This window comes from Geotrypetes seraphini, chromosome 2 (assembly GCF_902459505.1).
Source record: "Geotrypetes seraphini chromosome 2, aGeoSer1.1, whole genome shotgun sequence".
NCBI classification, from domain to species: Eukaryota; Metazoa; Chordata; class Amphibia; order Gymnophiona; family Dermophiidae; genus Geotrypetes; species Geotrypetes seraphini.
Window position 1 is genome coordinate 462078589 of NC_047085.1, and position 14674 is coordinate 462093262.

General features: G+C 42.5%; 1 protein-coding gene across 2 annotated transcripts in view; it reads left to right on the forward strand.

The window, feature by feature from the left end:
* DIP2C (disco interacting protein 2 homolog C) overlaps positions 1–8233 on the forward strand; it is an 800316-nt gene extending 792083 nt beyond the window's left edge. For both annotated transcript variants that reach the window (XM_033931568.1, XM_033931569.1), the window contains one exon: positions 5051–8233. In XM_033931568.1, the coding sequence (XP_033787459.1) occupies positions 5051–5303 (253 nt within the window). In that variant the 3' untranslated portion in view covers positions 5304–8233. The remainder of the gene's footprint in view (positions 1–5050) is intronic.
* The last annotated feature ends 6441 nt before the right edge of the window (positions 8234–14674 follow it).

Sequence of the window (14674 nt, forward strand, 5' to 3'; positions counted from 1 at the left end):
CTAAATATGAACCGCTTTTAAGAAGTAATCTTCCTTTCCTGATATTACATCCTCCCCCTCTCTTCCTCTCCTTTTAATTTGTTTTTAATGATGTAATTATTAACTTTCCCTTCCCCCTTCACCCTCAAGCTCATGTTCGTACTTGTAATTTGTCCATTTAATGTTTACATTTCTTCTCCCCTTATAATAATTTATTTTTAATCTTTCATTTTTAACATTGTAAACCAGCCAGGTGCCCGTCGATGGTTAGTATATTAAAATTAATAAACTTGAACTTGAATACAGGACAGAATTTAAGTGGCTTACAATTTAAAATGCAGTCATGTTAGCACACACACTCTGGGCTTATTTGCATGCTATTTGATTAACGTATTGGAGAACAAAACTTTGGCATTGCTCTTACATTTGGAAGCTGTATGTTAAGCATCCATGCACATCTCTAACGCAAGGTTTCTGTATTGGCACCTCAGTCGTGGAGGAATTTGTTGAAGGTGTTAAGGTTCAATGATACCAGAAATTAACAGGATGCCTGTTGCCCCATTTTAGCTGTGTACAGGGAAAATTGAATATGGACCCAGATTTATTGGAGGGGTTTCAAAATGCAAGGTCTTTGGATTGCATGTGGTGGAGATATGAAATAATTCACTAGTTTTGAAGAAGGATGTGGGTTCAGGTAGAAAATTTATAGGATGGGAATGGGAGCTGGATCCAAAACTATATCTGCTGGGATTGGGGGAGTCACTGGAGAACTCAGGAAAGGGGAAGGTGATTCAGAACTTACTGGGGCTGCCAGGTTCACTATAGTAGGACAGTGATGACAGAAGGAACCAATGGAGGTATAGATAATGAAATATGATAATTTACAAAGTCCTTTTGGGGCCCCTACTTTGATTCAGTTCCGGAAAGGTTTGAAAACAGCTTTATTTGCCGTCAATTTATGAGGTTATAAATTTGTTGAAGATGGGTCTTATTGAATACCTCTTTTTGAAAGTTTGACCTGCTTGTTTATTATGTGTTTTTTATGATGTTTTAAATGTGTTGCTACTGTGTGTAGGTTGTTTGTTTTTTGGGGTGATAATTTGTTATTGTATGTGTTGTATTTTATTTGATGATGTATGATGTAATTTTGGAACCCGCTTAGCATTGTTGGATTTGCGGGATATAAATATTTTAAATAAATAAAATTAATTTGAGTGAATATGGACTCTAGTGGAGGGGGGAAGGATGAAGAGTGGGAAAGTAGCATGGGTACCTTGCAGAGTTTTGGCAGGAAGATGGGCACACTGTTCTCAAGGGTAGAGATTTGGGATGGACATAGAAGGGCACTAAAATGAAAGGAATTAGGTAGAGAAAGAGTTGGGGGGGAGGTGAGGGATGGCAGGATGATAGGGTCAGGAAAGGGATAGGAGAATGGGAAAAGGCTTAGTGGAGGGTCATGAGTGGTGTTCCGCAGGGGTCGGTGCTCAGACCGCTGCTGTTCAATATACAGTGGTACCTTGGTTTACGAGCATAATCCGTTCCAGGAGCATGCTCGTAATCCAAAACGCTCGTTTATCAAAGCAAAGTTCCCCATAGGATATAATGGAGACTCAGACAATTCGTTGCTATGGCTGCCAGCTACCGACATAAACATGATAGAATTGGGGTTCTGGGGCACTGGGGCTCTTTCCACAGCCAAACCAACCAACCAACCTTCTTTTTCGTTCGTTTTGTGCCTGGGTGCCTACCTTTGTGCCAGCTTTCTCCTCCTTTTTGCCACAGTGCTCGTTTAAAGCCGCGGGTAGCGATTCCCACGTGCCCCCCGCGGCCAACCCGGAAGCCCTCCTTCTGCCGCCCCTGGATGATTGCCTTCTTGCCAGCTCCCTCCTCCTTGTTGTGGTGTTCGCTTGGGGCCAAGGGCGGCAGCTCCTGCATGCCCCCCCATGGTCGCCCCGGAAGCCCTCCCTCTGACGTCGCAACGTCAGAGGGAATGTCTCCGGGCCAGCCGCAGGAGGCATGCAGGAGCTGCCGCCCGCTGTCCCGAGTGAACACCACAGCAAGGAGGAGGGAGCCGGCAAGAAGGCAATCAACCAGGGGCAGCAGAGGGAACAAACGCATTGCCCTCGAGAGGGCTACACAGGGCAGCAGGTTGGACACCCTTACTTTGGGACACGCTCGTATAGCGAGTCAAGCTCGGTTTACGAGTCGCAGATTTTACAAAATGTTTTGCTCATCTTGCAAAACACTCGTAAACCGCGGTACTCATAAACCGAGGTTTGACTATATTTATAAATGATATAGAAACAGGGACGAAGTGCGAAATAATAAAATTTGCAGACGACACCAAACTATTTAATGGCGCTCGGACTAAAGAGGACTACGAAGAATTACAAAGGGACCTGAACAAATTGGGGGAATGGGCGACCAGATGGCAGGCAGATGAAGTTCATTGTAGAGAAATGTAAAGTATTGCATGTAGGAAGCAGAAACCCGAGGTACAGCTATACGATGGGAGGGATGTTATTGAGTGAGAGTACCCAAGAAAGGGACTTGGGGGTAATTGTGGACAAAACAATGAAGCTGACAGCACAGTGCGCAGCGGCCACTAAGAGAGCGAATAGAATGCTAGGTATAATAAAGAAGGGTATTACAACCAGAATGAAAAAAGTTATCCTGCTGTTGTATCGGGCGATGGTGCGTCCGCATCTGGAGTACTGCGTCCAATATTGGTCGCCGTATCTTAAGAAGGATATGGCGATACTCGAGAGGGTTCAGAGGAGAGCGACACATTTGATAAAAGGTATGGAAAACCTTTCATACACTGAGAGACTGGAGAAACTGAGGCTCTTTTCCCTGGAGAAGAGGAGAATTAGAGGGGATATGATAGAGACTTACAAGATCATGAAGGGCATAGAGAAAGTGGAGAGGGGCAGATTCTTCAAACTTTCGAAAACTACAAGAACGAGAGGGCATTCGGAAAAGTTGAAAGGGGACAGATTCCAAACCAATGCTAGGAAGTTTTTCTTCACCCAACGGGTGGTGGACACCTGGAATGCGCTTCCAGAGGGCGTGATAGGACAGAGTACGGTATTAGGGTTCAAGAAGGGATTGGACAATTTTCTGAAGGAAGAGGGATAGAGGGGTATAGATAGAGGACTTCTACACAGGTCCTGGACCTATTGGGCCACCGCGCGAGCGGACTGCTGGGCACGATGGACCTCTGGTCTGACCCAGCAAGAGGCAGTTCTTATGTTCTTACTTGTACAAGCTGAATTGTGTAGTCTTGATGGGTGAATTGTGGATTGTATTTTCCTAAGAATAGTTGTAAAAAGTTGATGTATAATGGTTACTGTATTATTGTTCCAGAGTCTAATAAAGACTATATGTACTGTAGATATATAGATAGAAATATTTGTTTTGAAGGTGGGATTAAGTGCTGTGCAAGAGGAGAGGAACTCTGCTGCTGGTGTAAAACACCAAAATTAAATCCAGTCTTAAAACTTTTCTATTTAATGACACCTATGATATGATTTATGTTAAACCACTATTAAGGGAAGGTTCTATTTTAATAGCTCTTCAGGCCCTCAGAAATGCCACCAAATGTTCAATAGAATTTCATAACACCTGGCTTTTACGCACTTCATCTTCATCAGGTCGCTTTTAAACATTATTTTAGACTCAAAATGGGATAAGTTATGTAAATATGTTTGTACTTAGCTTAGGTGGTAGACAGCATGGGACAAGTACACCGACATGTTTCATCCTTAGGAGGTTTCCTCAGGGCTACAATCCCTTGGTTTAAGTTATGTTTCACGACGTGACCACCCGATATTTGTCTACCACCTAAGCTAAATACAAACATATTTACATAACCTAGTAAAGTTGATGGTTTAACTTGTCCCATTTTGAGTCTAAAATAATGTTTAAAAGTGACCCGATGTGTTATGAAATTCTATTGAACATTTGGTGGCATTTCTGAGAGCCTGAAGAGCTATTAAAATAGAAGGAATTAAGGGGTGGTTAAGGAGAACCTTCCCTTAATAGTTCAAAATGCAATATATTAATGATTTATATTAAGGCATATCATAATTAAATATTTAATCTCAACTTTGATCAAGGAACTAATTACAAAATTCCTTTACCCTTTTCCCTCTTGTAATTCTCCCACTCTTTCTTTCCTATTAAGACATTGTAGTTCCTCCCCCGCCCCTTTTACTTTCTACCCTATCGTTTCTTATGTCTGTTGTTATATGTAAATTTCTCTTTCTCCCCATTTATATTGCACTCCGCTTGGTTTTAGAGTGAGCAGTATATCAAAACTTAAACTTAAAACCTGAAAAGATGCAGCTGCTAGAGATTTTTTTCCCAAGCTGGGGTAAATGGAGCCTGTGTTGCCTTTTCTGGTCTGGGGCTTAGGAATAGGGTAGGGGGGGCATGGTTGAACCACTGTTGCAACTGAGCCAGAGGGTAGAGAACGTATTTGTCCCTGTCCCTGCAGGAACTCAATTTTCCCATCCCTGCATGTTTTGTCCCTGTCCCTGCCCCATTTCTGTAAGCTGTGCCTTAACTGCACAAGTCTCTAATATTTATGATTTTAAAGTGTTTGAGGCTTGTGCAGATGAGGATGGAGCTTGCAGGAATGGGGCAGGGGCAGGAAAAGAACTCACAGGGATGGGAAAATGAGTTCCTGCAGAGGAAAATGTATCCCCGTGTTATTCTCTACCAGAGAGATATGATAAGCTGAGAAGTGCCACTGTCAGAAAGAGAATGATAGGAACTAGAGAAAGGGAGGAAGCTTAGTTCTCTGGGCAGTGGAAGAGAGTAGAAAGAACTGTGTTGTACTAATTTTGTCACCAGCTAGCCACCACTGCTTAGTAATGATCCTTCTAGGATAAATTAGTTACAGTGACAATGTTAGAATATTTGCAATGTTTTTGGCTGTGCTTAAAGACTTGAAGGAGAAATTTTGAATTTGATAGTGTAAGAATTGACGCCCTTAAATGCAAAATTTACCATTTTAAATCATTGAAACATTGTTTAATCTGTACATATTTTTGTATTATCTTTCTAGTGCTGTATTCACCTGGACAAATTTATTAGTTGTCGTCGTGGAACTAGATGGATCAGAGCAAGAAGCCTTGGATCTGGTTCCATTGGTCACCAATGTGGTTCTGGAGGAACATTACCTGATTGTAGGTGTGGTCGTAGTGGTGGACATTGGTGTAATTCCTATCAACTCCCGTGGAGAGAAACAGCGTATGCACCTACGAGATGGATTTTTAGCAGACCAGCTAGATCCCATCTATGTGGCCTACAACATGTAGTCTTGTATCTTAAGGCTTCCATGGACTTTATTATAGATGTATAAATTTTTTTGTGTGTCCACTAAAAACCATGCAGGTAAATGCAGGCAACACTCTTCTAAATAGAACTATTTCCGTTTTGAAGGATTATCAGAGCACTCATGATTGGCAAGAAAACAAAATGTGAAGTATGTTTTTTACCACTAAATTTTAGCACAGAAAATTTTTGGGATTCTGCCTTCAGTTCATACAAAAAGCCAATTATTAGACCTGTTTTTGCTTACTTGGATACTACTGCATTTTTGAGTAAGTGTGGCATTGTATTTGATGTTCAGTAAAGCTGAGTAGCTGGAGGGATTTTTTAATTATTTTTTATTTTTTTAATTCTGCCTGTCATTGGAGGAGTTGTTTTTTGTTTTTTTATTTTTGTTTTTTGTTTTTTTGGGGTTTTTTTTTTAGCGATTTACATTTTATGATGAACAATTCTATTCACTGTTTTAATGTGTCATAAGATTTTACAAATAAGGATGGCTCTGTTACTAATTTTAGCCATTCTGAGATCCCACTATTTTAGGAATATCTGTTTAAAGGTACGATAATATTACAAAAAAAATGGCACCTTTGACTTAGACTCTAGCAGCTTCTTTATACGAGATACTGGAGAACTAGAATTAAAGCATCGGGTATTAGATGCTAGTTTAGAATTTTAAAAATATATAAATAAGGTGTACTTTGGCAATTATCTTGCAGATAACTTTGTACTAAACTAAAAAGATAAAATAAGTTAACTTCATATGTAATTATGTACAAAACGTTTAATTTATTTTGATCTCTTTAGAAGTATAAAAGAAAAACATTCAAGAATGTTAAACTTGTAATGTTGCTAATATAAAAAGTGTTGTATTATCTTGAGTCGATAGTATCACCTCAAATATATATATAAATATATAAATATAAATTCACTAATGGGGAAACAAGAGTATAAAGTTTAAAATGCAGTACATGTCACTTGCATGGTGTCTCCCACTGTAGATTTTCAAGTGTTATTCACCAAGTTTGTTTGAGAGGAGCAACCATGGATTGCCTTTTGCCCTGTCTAAAAGAATATTCTAGATACCAGCAAGTGAAGTTATTGCCATCTTTGAGATGGCGAATGAAGTTAAGGCTACAATCTGCACTATGATTTTTTTTTTCTTTGCCAGGGAAGCAACAAAAAATACAGTATACCTGTGCTGGCATGTGCATACAGTTATTAGACTTTAGACAAAGCAGGTTGAAGAATAGCACTGTTTTAAGCTGTGTAATGTTTGTTTTTCTAATATCCTTGCTAACCATTTCCTGTGGTATCTGTGAGGGATCTAGGACTGAATGTAACATTCACAGGCACCCAATCATCATGAATTTCCCTGTCAGAAGTTTGATCAGCTCAGTGGCTAAGTCCTGGGGTTTAGTAGCCTTAATTTTGTCCCTTGCAGAGAGTGTGGCTATGGTCAACCCAATTGATTTGCTAGGTATGATAGCATCTGCTAAAGGAAGGCCTTAAACCAGGTGGAAAAAGAAAACATAATTAGTTTGGACCATCAGCCTAGAATGAAAGAGCCTCAGAGTTTACACTGTTGGACTGAAAGGAGGGAATGGTCTTAGGGCAGAGTGTATCACAACTGTCTCTCTACTACCATATATGAGTCGAAATTCCCTGTCAGTTTCGTTCTGTTTAGTTTTCAGCCTTCTCTGTGCATTTTCCCTGAGTTGTTAACAGCAAGGCAAACATTTTAGTTTCCCCTGTGCAAAATGTGTTCTGTTCCTATGATAGTTGTCGTTAAGGGGCATGCATGACTAAGATTGTTGGTGAAAAAATTAAATTCCTTAAGATATTTAAATGAACAAATTTTGCTTGCCCCTGCTAAGGACGATCGATGCTCAAGTACAGTAGCTTGCATGGACTGTGCAGTGCACCATACCATTCTCATAATTGGATTTAATTTGAATAACTGTTTTATCATCACCATGTGAAGAATTCCCCTTCATGTATTGAATATAAACCCTGATGTTGCTGTATGAGAAATGCATTGTTCCATTTCTTAAAATCTCCCCTTCAAAAGCCAAGATTTTCCTAAGGCTTCAACTAAGACGTTGATTGATTTATATAAATAGAACCAGTAAAATAACTTGTAGAGTTATGCTGCTGATCTGAGTACAATAAAACAAATTTGGCTGTCATCTAAGGGGGGGGGGGGAAATCCCAGTCGCCTTTTAAGAAAACCACACTCCATTCAGTGTAGGAAGACAAAGTACTGCAGTGCAGTCATGAAAGCAGTTAATAACAGATCTCTTCTGCAACCTGTCACCAGTGTCGATGTTAAATTCTAATTTATAACAAAGAAAATGGACTCAGTTCCTAATTTTGTGGTATAAGTGAAGAAAGGAAATAACTTTGAAATACCATCAGATTCAGCAATAAAGGAGGATCGTTCTGTATTAGAAATTGTACTGTAGATAAATCATTCATGAGAATGTATAAACTGTTTGTCTTGTGACCTTGTGCTTTGAAGTCCCACAGAAACCATATAAGCAACTTTGATGCACATGCACAAAGGAAAAGGGTACACGGTGAACCTACAAAAATACAAAGCAAAATCAAAACAGGAGCAGATTCCTCATGGTGCTTGTTTTATTATTATAAATATTTAATCCTGCTTGACACTTTACCCGAGGGAAGACTGTCCCTTTTTATCAGTTGAATGTTAGCAGCATTATTTCATAGAGTGTGATGACTGGTTAGAGAGATCCACGTGACTCGGCCAATCACAGTTTAAAACAAAAATTTTTATGTGCAAAAGGACAGCAACCTTTCTTGTATGTTAAATCACCAGTACGCTTTGTACATCTGTGATAATGCCTGTTTTATATTCAAATGAACAAATAAAAGCTTTTATTTTTGTTGCTCTGAACAATGCCAGTTTTTTTATAAAGGTCTTCTGAAGCATTATTTCTTTAGTTAAAATTTTAATAGGGTCACTATATTTTGAATGAAAACATTAATATGGTAATGTGAAGAGTTCCTAGGTGTGTGTAAGACACAGTTTAAGTGAATTACTTTCACTTTCACATTTTGCTTAAAGTGGAAGGTAGAGTCATATAGTGGAGAACACTGTATTAGCATAAAGCATCAGTGCAATAGATGAGTCATTCTAGACAAGCGGGCTATCTCCCCATGGCCACAAGCCATCTGTAGAAGGAATCCTCTCTGGATTTTTTCTGTGTCCCTCTTACTTCACTGTGAGCTCTACTGCCACCTGCAGTTTTTCCCTTCGGCACGTGAGCCAGAAGAAGTGTGTCTGTTCTGTTCTCTCTCTCTCTTATTTTCTTCATTGTTTATTTCTACCTTTATTTGTTGTTTTCAGTGTTCGGAGCTTTCACCGTGGTTTCACCTCTGCCTGCAAAGAGAAGAAGCAGACTCCGTTCTGCAGCTGACAGGCCAATCCCTGGTGGTACCTGTTAGCCAGCCTGCACAAGTATTTTTTGGAGCTGAGGGCTGTCCCTGCATTTCTTCCTCTCCTACTGCTTGGCAGGGGTTTGAGAGAAGACTGTGAGGCACCCTTAGGAGGCTCAATGGTGTCTCACAGGGTGCCGGTTGTGATTTTTGCCTCTACCCTTTTGTAAGAGCACCTTCGGTCCCTGGGGGTGGAAGTGCAGTCAGGCTCCGTGTCTGGCTGGCAGCTTGAAGATCAGTGTTGGAGAAACATTCCCAGTTTAAAGCAGTGATTCTTCTCATTTCTAGCTGCAGCACATGTTCAGCACAGGTCACAGTGAGTAAGGCTGTTTGTTACAGCCTGGGAAGTGTAACGGGGGAGGTCTAAATTTCTAGTTTTTGGATGTTTCTGCATGATCCCCTATGCCCCCCTGAAAAATCTTAATTTCTCCACTTTGGCATTTTTCATGTGTCTTTATTTAGTGTTTTTAGGCACAAATTTCTTAGTGGCTGCCATATTGGATTTTTAGCTATCTTTTTTTTTCAAAAGTTTCCTGTACTTTCAAACCTGCAAATTTTGCCTCAAAGCTGGTTGTGATGGAGTCCTTGGGCTCTTCTGTCTCAAATTTATGTAAATTTGTGCAAATTTGGCACCTCAGGAGCATCTTTGCGCCATGTACAATGGTCCAGAGAGGCAGGAATGGCCACCTTAACCTCTTCTCAGGCAGGTGATTAAACAAACAGCCAGCCTGTCAGGGTGGCCTTATCTATTTTTGGGACCTGGAATTCCAGACAGTGCAGTTTGCCGTGATACAGACGCCCCACAGCCCAAGAAGCGCAAGATACAGTTATCAGAGGGTGACTCCTCACGCCAGGGCCCTGAGGACTTCTTGGACTTTCAGAAATTTTTACAGAATGTCTCTCATGAGAGCCATGCTTCTGTGCAGTCTTGCTGCGCCTCTGACTTGTCTCCTCAGTGTTGCCTCGCTGCCACTGTTTAATGTTTAGGAGACTTTTCCACTGGAGACACTGATGATAACCAGTTTGCGGCTTCCTTCTTTTGGGGGGGATAGTCTTCTCATGGCTAGGAACCCGGGAATGTACGCTAGCTCTGTGGCTCCAGCTTTGGCTTTAGAGCCAGAGACAATCCCATGGTTTGGCACTTGTGTCCATCCGCTGCCCTGCCAGATTGTATTGCAGAGTGTCTCCATGAGTTGAATTTAGTCACTGCCAGTTGCTTCTACTTCCTCCTCTCTTGTGTGGTGTGAGAGCTCAGTCCTCTGCCTTTCCCTGGCATACTGACATTGACTTCCTGATATTGGAACAAGGGGGACTCTCGAGGTAGTGAGAGCCATGTATTGTTTGTATCTTATGGCATTGGAGTGTCAGCAACTCTTTAGTCAGCCTAACATGGATTCTTTAGTGGCTTAGGTCACTAAGCGCACCTTTGGGTTTGGCCAGGTACTGGTGACCTGGATTGGCCACCGTGAGAACGAGCTGCTGGGCTTGATGGGCCATTGGTCTGATCCAGTAAGGCTATTCTTGTGTTCTCCCTTCCAGGTGAAAGTGGTGTGGTGCTCAAGGACATGCAGGATTGCCGTGTGTTTGTAGTTGTCAAGAGACTTTGAAGCAGTAGCTTTGGGAGTCAAAGCTGCCTCAACGGTGTCCTTTGTCACGCACGCTTGTTTTTCCAGACTGCGTACTTTGGAGAGTGAAAGTGTTGAGCCTCACCCTCAGTTTCTGTTATTGGGGGTGTACTTTGGGGATGGACTTTGTGGCTGGCGCCCTGTATGACATTCTGCATGTTTTGGGTAAAGCATCACCTTAATCCATTGCTTCTCATAGAATGTTCTGAACCAGTCCATAGGTTGGTGGTTCCGCCTCTAAAGCTACTGGCAGACTACCTTTTAAGGGGCAGTTATTTGCTTCAGACTTGGTTGATCTCATGAATTCTGTGGTAGCCCATCACTCCAAGACCTTGCCTGATAGTAGACCCAGAACCTTTAGAGGCTCAGGGTGCTCTAATTTTTGTGGCTCCAGGCACTCTCGCCAGTATTCTAGTACCAAGTCACAGGGATACAGGAAGAAGTTCTCAGGATTCAGATGTAGTCAGTCCTCCGCTTCCCAAGCTCCTATCCACCAAGAGGATGCAATAGCATCAAGCTGGGAGGTTCCCCTTTATATATCAGAGCAGGCTCTCTGCATTTCTGCAGGCCTGGGTTCAGATTTCATCTGACTGGTGGGTTCTGGACATCTTTCTGTACAGTTACAAGCTGGAATTTGCCTGACCTCTGGCGGATTGGTTTGTCAACTCTCCAGTAAGGCACCAGGAGAAGGCAGCCAGGGTTCTGGCCACTGTGAGAAGGTTGCTTGATATTCAGACCATTCAGCCAGTGCTGCCCGAATATGTGGGTTCAGGCAGATATTCCATATCCTTTTTCATGCCAAAGGGAGACCTATCCTGGACCTTACATAAATGCAGTGCTCAAAGTTCCACGCTTTTGCATAGAGACTGCTTTGTCATAGTAGCGGTGACCTTGGGAGTGTTCCTAGCCTCTCTAGATCTGACAGAGGCCTACCTGCATATTCCTATTTTCCCAGAGCACAGGAAGTTTCTCAGATTTTCATGTTCTAGGAAATCATTATCAATTTTCAGTTCTGCTGTTTGGCCTGGCGAGAGCTCTTTGCCCTTCATCTAAGAGATGGTTGTGCTAGCAGCTCATTTGCACAAGAGGAGTCTGCAAGTGCATCTCTATCTAATCGGCTGGCTGAGGGGTGACATAGTGGATCAGGTGATCTGAGTACTGGAGGATCTGGGTTGGATTATAAATTACCGAAAGAACAATTTGACACCAAATCAATCCCTGGAATACCTGGGAGCCTTTTTCGACATGGCTGCTGGCTAAGCCTATCTTCATGAGGCATGCAGACTGAATTTGTGCTCTGATTCCTTGTCTCCTGCACAGGTCTTCTCCATCGACGTGGGACTATCTTCAAGTCCTGGGATCCATGGCTGCCAAAATAAATGTAGTGCTTTGAGCGAGTGTTCGCAAGTGCCTTCTCCAAAACAAGTTGCTCTCACGTTGGTCTCCACAGACAGCCGCATTAGACAGGTCTACCTTGGACGCTGGAGTCGTCCCCACTTGGACCTTAACGGTGAGAAACAAGAAGGCAGACTGTTTCTTCAGTTGAAGGTTTGAGTCTGGAAGCGAAGGTCTATACACTCTAGTCCAACTGTGGCCAAGTCCTTCTGTTGTGTCTTTCCTCCCTGGCTCATGATAGGCCAAATCATTCGACAAATTGCAGCTCATCAAGGAAGAGTCATTCTGGTGGCTCCAGATTGGCCTCGCAGGCCATGAACTGCAGATTGGCTGTGTCTTCGCTCAGGCCACAGGCTGAGGTTGCAGGTGTATCTAGACCTGCTTTCTTAGGGTCCAGTATGCATTACAGATCTGTATCACTTTACTCTTATGGCATGTCTATTGCATTCCTAGAGTTAGAGTGCAAAGGACATTCAGCCGTGGTTCTTGCCACTCTTCTCAAGTCTAAGAAGGCAACTAAAGCTAAGACATGGAGTACTTTTCAGCATTGGTGCGCATAAAAATGTGTAGAGCTGTTCTCAGCTCTGGTTTCAGTAGTGTTAACCTTTCTTCAAGTGGGCCTTGACAGTGGAATCTCTGTGGCTTCACTTCAAGTCCAAGTCATTGGGCTCTCTTGTTCCAGATGTTGCCAGATTTATGAAGGGTGCTTTTCAAATTCAGCCACCTATCTAGCCACCTTTCCCTTCGTGGGACTTCAACGTGGTTCTCAGAGGCCTCACCAAGGTTCTGTTTGAATCTTTGGAAGAAACGTCCCTCTTGGCCTTGACACTTCAAGACAATTGTAACAATGTCATCAATGCAGTGTGTTTCGGAGCGTCTCGCTGCACTCTGTTCCTTCTTGTCTTCCGATGAGGGTGTTGGCATTTCCTGTGAGTCAGGACGTCGATTTACCTGCTTTACATCCTACTGGACCTAGTTTAGCTCTGGTTGGACATGAGATGAGTGCTTCTTCATTATCTTGAGGTCATCAATAAGTTTGGCTCTATGGCCAATCTGTTTGGGTTGACTCATTCATTTAAGTGAGGCGTGCCTGCTCCAAGGCCACATTATCTAGATGGATCTGTAAAGCCATTTAGTCAGCCTACATTGTCTATGGGGCCCTGTCCCATGGCTGTTTCTATCGAAGTGCATTCTACCAGGAGCATGGACACTTGGGCTGAAGCTAGGGTAGCCTCCCTAAGGGAGATTTGCAGAGTGGCTACCTGGTCCAGTCTGCAATCTTTGCCAAGTTTTTCAGAGTGGATGTGGCAGCAAAACAGGACTCTGCCTTTGGGTCCTAGATTTGAGGATTGGTGCAGTCAGCCCACCCTAGATTAATGGGACTGCTTTGGTACGTCCCAATTGTCTAAAATGACCCACCTATTGCACTGGAAAAAGAGATTATGTCCTTACCTTGATAGTATCTTTTCCAGTAGATAGGTGAGTCATTGTAGACTCCCACCATGTCCTTCCTGTGCCTGCCTACTATTTTCATATTGTATATGCTTCTCTAAGATGTATCTTGGATGCTAGTCTGCCCTTTGGGCCCCGAAAGATTCTGTTTTGGAAGATACAATGTTTAGCGTCTTCAGGACTCCTTTGATGCTTCTGTTGGCTGTTGCCAGTTCATTATGTTAACGCAGAACAGTTGTATCGTTGGGGTGTCCCCTCTCTGTCCTTACTTTACATACTGGGTTGGAACTCTAGCATGCTTGGGTATTAACTGCAGGTGGCAGTAGAGCTTACTTCACATACTGGGTTGGAACTCTAGCATGCTTGGGTAGTAACTGCAGGTGGCAGTGGAGCTCACAGTGAAGTAGGAGAGACACAGAAAAAATCTGGAGTGGATTCCTTCTGCAGATGGCTCACAGCCATGGGGCGATAACCCATTTGTCTAGAATGGCTCACCTATCTATTGGAAAGGATATCAAGGTAAGGACATAATCTCTTTTTCATTTTTCTCCAAACTTAAGAAAAATTTGTTTGTTTTTAAGATCTGAGGTATTAATATAGCAGATAATTTTATACTTCATTTTAATTACTACTCTAGAGGTAAATGGTGAACTTTTATATTGGGGCTTCCAAATTCAGTCCTGGAGTGTTACATAACAAGAATGATTTTCAAGAACATTTGCAGAAGATATATTTCTATGTATTAGAGACCCAAACTCAGATTATAGTTCAGCTTATATATTTGCCATTTTCCTTTGCTTCTGTATGTGCAAATTCTGATTGTCTGCATTTTGCCTTGTCGGTTTCAATTGTCTTGAATAAAAAGTTTATACATAACCTGAACTTGTTGTCTTCAGTGACCCCGGAAACTTTCCCTCTGCTGTAACATCCTGCCTCTTCGGGGCCAGGAAGTTTAAGCGAACGGAAAGTTTCTGGAGCCGCTAGAGGCAGCGTGTTCAGCTCATTAATGCTGCCACTGGCCCAAAGCTTACAAGTGGTAGAGAAAGTGAGGTAGGAGAAAAGTTGCACCTGGTTGAAGGGAGGGAGAGAGGGAGGGATAAAGGAGAAAAGCCATCAAATTGGAAGAGAAGGAGGAAGGAAGAAATAAAAAAGGACCCCCAGGGAAGTGAAAGGCGATTGATGCCAGACAATGGGGAATGGAGAGAAGGGAAGCAGAGAAAGAGAGTTGGAAGAGGAGAGAGATACCAGATCATTGGGTAGGGGCTGGGTTAGAAACGGGAAAGGTGAGAAGAAAGGGATCACAGACCACAAGGGAGGGAAGGGAAGCAGAGGAGAGAGATGCAAGAGCATGGAAAAATGAGGAAGAAGGGAGGGAGAGATGGAAGGAGATAGGGATGCTAGACCATGAGGTAGGGACAGAGAACAAA